This window comes from Rhodamnia argentea, chromosome 3, assembly GCF_020921035.1.
Source record: "Rhodamnia argentea isolate NSW1041297 chromosome 3, ASM2092103v1, whole genome shotgun sequence".
NCBI lineage: Eukaryota > Viridiplantae > Streptophyta > Magnoliopsida > Myrtales > Myrtaceae > Rhodamnia > Rhodamnia argentea.
In genome coordinates, this window is record NC_063152.1 from 33,201,605 (window position 1) to 33,207,604 (window position 6,000).

A 6,000-nucleotide genomic window follows, 5' to 3' on the forward strand; every position below is an offset into this window, starting at 1 on the left:
GATGTGGGACTTGTGCAATGGGTCCCTCATCTCTACGTGGCCTGGTACTTTAACGCTGAGGGCAATTTAGTAGGACCAATTAGAGGTTTTGATGATCCTCCGGGGTTGGGCGATGATGGCCTATCGACGGGTGAAGTTATTGATCTGTAGTTGTTGACTAACGTTTACACAGGCGAACTTTTGATGATGGAGAGGCATAGTAGAGGAGATAGGTGACCCTACCCTTTTCCCAGGCCTATGTTATCTTGTATTATATGACGCGATAACCATGTTTATAAAATATAAATAATTGACATTACATCCGGTAAACTAGTGGTACAAAATAAATGATGCATATGTATTTAGTGAACTTGTGCGATCTTGTGTCGGGGATGATGATGTGAAAATTTTCTTTATGCTTCCGCATGCGAATACTTTTAAATAATATAAATAGCACATGTAGCGTGTGACGTTCTGGGGCGTCACATATTTTCTTAGAAGCTTATACCAATTGAATTACGAGTCAAATAGGTATCATCAACTTCTTTCTTCTAGTTCTCAACATCCATCCGATGCAACCGCTCTTTCCGAGGCCCTCCTCCTCCTCTTCCAGTTCAAACCACGCGGAGTTCCGGTCATCTAATTGGCACTTTTGTTTCCATTTTCTTCACCATGCTTTTAAGACAACCTCACCATGAGTAAGTCTTCGACAACAAAGCATCAAACCTAACAAGCACCAATCAAGCAAACTCATGATTCGCCCTTTAGCCATTAAAGCATTATACCTTCTTAGGTCGACGTCATAGCCCTCTTGGGAAGTTTAATCACATTCTGTTGGGGGAACTCCACGTGAATCCGACACCTTGGTAATGGAGATATCCAAAAGGGAATGCACAACTCAACCGACAAATCAAATTGGACCATATTTAGTCAAAAGATTAAGCAATTGAATTATGTGCCAAGTAGCTATTAAATTGTCTAGGAACATCTGCGATTGTAACTACAAAACATTTCTTCCGCCTGCGGAGAGAATATATACCTGTAGACTTCCCCTTTAGACATTCCTTTCTTGCATCGGTGGATAAAGAACATGCGTCACCAATGCAATATGCAACTAAGTACTTATTCCATCCCTCTCTCTTCTTCGCATCTCGCCGGCCTTGAGTCATTCTCTATCATAATCTCCACTGATAGTAGTCAAGTAGTGCAATACCAATGGCCGAGTCTGTTGTTTCGTTCGCGGGGCAGACAATAGGAAAGTTGCTCATCGACGAGGCCAAATTCTTGTGGGGCGTAGAGGGCAAGATCCAAGACCTGCAAATTGAGCTGAAGCAGATCCAGGGCTTCCTGAAGGATGCGGACACAAGACGAGAGCACGACCAAGCTGTTGGAGAATGGATCGCACAACTCCAAGACATTGCCTATGATGCCGAGGATGTCCTCGAGCGATACATCCTCAGAGTCGCAACGAAGAAGGAACAAAACATCGTCAAATCGTACGCTTGCTTCGTGGCGAAGTGCACATGCGCGCAGGTTCATGTGGTGGGGACGGAGATTGAGCGCTTAAAATCCAGCATCTCCAATCTTAGAACGAGAATGGAGGGTCATGGCATACAATATGTGCAGCAAGGTGAACGCAAACATGCGAGAGCCTCGACGCCGAAACGAACTTATGCCCATTTCGAGGAGGATCTTGTTGGGAGAGAAGATGACATCAAGGAGTTGGTAAAAGAGCTGTTGAAGGATGGAAAACAGCGTAGAGTTATTTCTATATGGGGAATGGGCGGTTTGGGTAAAACCACACTTGCTAAAAAAGTCTACGCTCATGACCAAGTGAAGAACAATTTCGATGGTTTGGCTTGGGCTTGCGTATCTCAAGAATACCAAGTGAGAAATATCTTGGTAGGAATTCTTTTTAAGTTGATCCCTGATCAAAGAGATGGGGTTATGAAGATGACAGATGATGAATTGTTCGAAACTCTATACAAATTCCAACAAGAGAAGAGATGCATCGTGGTTCTTGACGACATTTGGACCAAACAAGCATGGGATGATCTTCGAGCCGCATTCCCGGTCGAGAACACGAGAAGCAAGCTATTGATAACCACCCGCAATAGAGAAGTAGCGGAATATATCGATCCTCAAGGTTTTCTCTATGAACCTCGGTACTTATCGAACCAGGAGAGCTGGGAGCTGCTGATGAAGAGGGCGTTTCCTGAAACGAAAGGTAAGGCTTCTTTTAAGGTTATTATCCTAGCATATGATAGCTTCAATAGGTTATTGTAGTCAGAGACGGTGGGACAAATAGGATTTACTTCATTGCTCAGTCTGGCCTTTTAGAAGGTTTAATAATTATGAATCGATAGTTACTATTGAGTTCCAATGATCGATATGTGCAGTATGAGGTTTTTTTTTATATTTGAGGATGAGATGCACTTTTGTTTCTTAATAGCTAGCTATTGCACCTCTAAACAAACATCCAAATCTTTGCTCCTTCTTGCCTCTGATGAGGACAAATATCGAAGAGGCTAGCCTAGCCATGTCCCTTCTTCCTTAGGCTTCATCTCAGGTCCACCTTATTTATATCTGTGAATAGTTGGTCCAATAGTAAGAGTTGGAATTTTTAGGAAAATCGTGAATCTTTATGCAACAAGAGATAGAGGCAACATAAAGTTTGCACTAGCTAGAGTTTGCGCCACAATGGAGAAAAGTAGCACACTCAAGTCACATAAGATTACTAGCACACCCGAGTTATCCTTGCTGCTTTGCTTTTTCTTCATTCCATAGGATTGTTGTTCTATACATGTACTCGAGCCACTTAATTTAAGTCGCAGATAACGAAGACTATACATTCCATTTGTTAATTTAGGGATCTTGATCTTCCGGACATAGGCGGAGACATATATATAGGAGCCTTGCTGTGGTCGCTATATTCTTTTCCCCTTACAAAAGCAAAACTGAACCGCTGATTATGAACAGCTATAGCATCTTACTTATATATCAAAATGTAGATATCCATCCTTGAAGTTATATTCGGATTACAGTTGCATCTTCCCATGACTGCTGAGCTGCAATTTGTTGACTGATATTGCGCAGCAACCATTGACAACATGAAAACAGTAGGATATGATCTCCTTAAGAAGTGTGGAGGATTACCCTTGGCTGTCATCATGCTTGGTGGACTTTTGGCAGTCAACAAGTGGGAGACGGTTCAGAGAAACATCAGTTTACATTTCGGCGACAAGAGTGATGTAGCACAAGTGTTGGCATTAAGCTATGATGATTTACCATGGCATCTAAAGCCGTGCTTCCTCTATTTGGGTAGCTTTCCGATCGATAAACCAATCCCTGCAAAGATGGTTCTTCCCATGTGGATTGCTGAAGGCTTTGTGTTGCCCAATACATACGACGGAGAGGGAGAAATCTCAATGGAAGATGTAGCAAAGCAATATTTAATGGAGTTGGTTAAAAGGGGGATGGTTGAAGTAAAATTCAGCTTAAGTGGAGAGATCAAAACCTGCTGGCTCCACGATCTAATGCGAGATTTGTGCATTGTGAAGGCTAGGCAAGAGAGGTTTCTAAGAATCATTGACATTCAACAGGAACGTAAAACGGAGGATTGTTCTTCTTCGATAGAAGTAGAAGTCGAGTTACCTTACAAAACACGAAGGCTTTCTCTCGATATCCGCGTGGGTGCTGAAGGAAGCACAATTCCGAGAGTTGAAAAAATAGGAGGGACTCTGGTCCACCTTCGGACTCTTATATTCTTCAACTCTGGGAAATCTCTCATAGGGACGTGGGAGCAATTTCAACCTATATTTATTAACTGTAAGCGTCTCAGAGTTGTAAAGCTGGAGGGTTTTCGTAATATGAGAGGAAATTTACCTGAATCGGTGGGAGAGCTAGTCCATTTAAGATACTTAAGCTTAGCAGGAAGTATGCTCAATGGCTTGCCGCAATCCATGGGGAACCTTGTTTGCATGGAATACTTGGACCTGCAAGGACTAGAATTTTGGAAGATAATTGTGCCAAATGTGCTGTGGAAGATGAGAAGGCTGAGGCATCTCCACCTTCCCAGCCTTTTTGCCGTCAGTGGCCAGAAGAAATTGCAGTTGGACTCTTTGCAGGATCTACGGACATTAAGAAACTTTAATCCAGAACAGTGCGATGTGAACGATTTAGGCAAACTGACCAATCTCCAAAAGCTGACAGCCCCTCTCTTGCGCGGTGCCGACAAGTTGGCGATAATTCCACAGCTTGCTAATTTCACTTTCAAACATCTTCAATCCTCGTCTTTTGAATTCTGGGCCCCTTCATTCACCGAAGGTGAATTGAGTGAACTGTCAAGCTATGGCCATTCCTGCAAGCTGTTCATTAAAGGAGGAATAGAGAAGTTACCGGAACATAAGAATCTACCCCAGCAGCTAACAAAGCTGGTCTTGCTGGATTCCCAACTCGAAGAAGATCCGATGCCAACACTGGAGAAATTACAGCACTTGGTTGTTCTCCTAATGGTTAATGCCTTTGTGGGAAAGGAAATGGCTTGCTCCGCAGGAGGCTTTCTTCAACTCAAGAACTTGCTCCTTCAAGGCCTGCCAAATTTGGAGGCGTTGAGGGTCGCCAAAGGAGCCATGCCTCATCTTTCTCGATTGGAAATCGGCTACTGTTCCAAATTGAAGAAGTCTGCACATACGGCGGTTTTGGAGATGTTTTCACATCCCGGAAGCATCGTCAAGGTACCTTATCAGAAGAATTTTCTTTGTTTTACTTTCACTAAAGTTTTGCTATTAAGTGCACCAATTGGTAAATTACCTTGGCAGTGTACTTACAAAGGATATTTTCGATAAATTTTTGCTCCAATTTTATTTGGAAAAATATTTACGCTTCGCTTCACATATATTATAAACCACATGAAATACCGATGACAATATTGTGTTCCTAATTCAATTTGTTTAAGTTGTTCCCAAATTCGTTAAGTTTGTTACATTTCTATAATACATTACTGTTTAAGTTGTCTTTGCGCTCGAGTACATTGCACATCATTTCCACCGTAAATTATCAAATAACTCACGGATTATATCTAGTTAATTACATTTACATTATGGGTATGGGACGTGAATAGTGCTCAATGGTTTTTCCATCCGCTAATTAGTCCAAACCTTTTCACTGCAGTGGGAGGAGGAGACTGAAGAGAGCTGGGAGGATCTTGGAGGTTCCCCAGGAGGTAAACGACGAGTTTCTGAGCAATTTGCATATCTGAGAATGTCTTACTAATCACATATAAATCTCTTAGCACTTCTCATGTAACAAATTACATCTTTGTCTTTTGATTTCATCTTTGTATCTTTGTCATGCAGCAGAGAAAATGAAGGCGAAGAGCATGAGAAGAGAACTAGGCTTCGAACTAGGAGAGATTCTCGGGTAATGCAGTTTCGTTCGATGCTTACTTGGGTCACGGTTCCTAATAAATAAATTTCGCATACTTCACCCGTCTTCTATTTTCTAGGATTCCAAATATTTGGCTGAGCTAATATATATATTGTAGGCTCAACTAGTTAAACGATTAGCTCATGAATCAGGCAATCTGAGCTGAAAGGACTTGGTGCTTTTAAACTTTAGAATGGTGAGAAGAAGAATGATAACATGGATAAGGGGGGTTGAAAAGAAAAGTGAAAATAGTACTCTATATTTCACTGGCAAAGTAAGAAAGTACTAATTTGATCGAGCTTAAGGGTGTGTTCGTTTCGCGAAAAAATAAGCAATTCAGGAAGTATTCTTCGAAAAAAATAATTGCTTAAATGTTTTAGAAAAATTAGTCAACGAGCAATATCATAACTTAATGCCTCTATTTTCCTTTACCTTGTTTTCTGTCATGATTATTTGGATAATTTCTTCTCCTTTCTAAACTAATTACCTATTACCAAGACATGGTGTGATTGATCTTAAGTCTTGTCTCCATTCAGCGAGATAACAGTAGGAGGAGGAGGAGAAGACGAGACATTTGATGAGTGGGCAATGTAG

The 6,000-nt window shown here is 41.5% G+C and overlaps 1 protein-coding gene across 1 annotated transcript; it reads left to right on the forward strand.

Moving 5' to 3' along the window:
- Nucleotides 1–1,194: 1,194 nt before the first annotated feature.
- LOC115747983 (putative disease resistance protein At1g50180) lies at nt 1,195–6,000 on the forward strand. The gene is made up of 5 exons (XM_048275683.1): nt 1,195–2,206; nt 3,076–4,715; nt 5,152–5,203; nt 5,337–5,400; nt 5,943–6,000. Exons 1-5 carry the CDS (start codon nt 1,195–1,197, stop codon nt 5,998–6,000), a joined length of 2,826 nt encoding a protein of 941 aa, XP_048131640.1.

Coding starts and splice junctions, on each gene's coding strand:
- LOC115747983 (XM_048275683.1), top strand. CDS start 1,195: ATGGCCGAGTCTGTTGTTTCGTTCGCGGGGCAGACAATAGGAAAGTTG. Junction 2,207..3,075: donor GGCGTTTCCTGAAACGAAAG/GTAAGGCTTCTT, acceptor GATATTGCGCAG/CAACCATTGACAACATGAAA. Junction 5,204..5,336: donor TCTTGGAGGTTCCCCAGGAG/GTAAACGACGAG, acceptor TTTGTCATGCAG/CAGAGAAAATGAAGGCGAAG.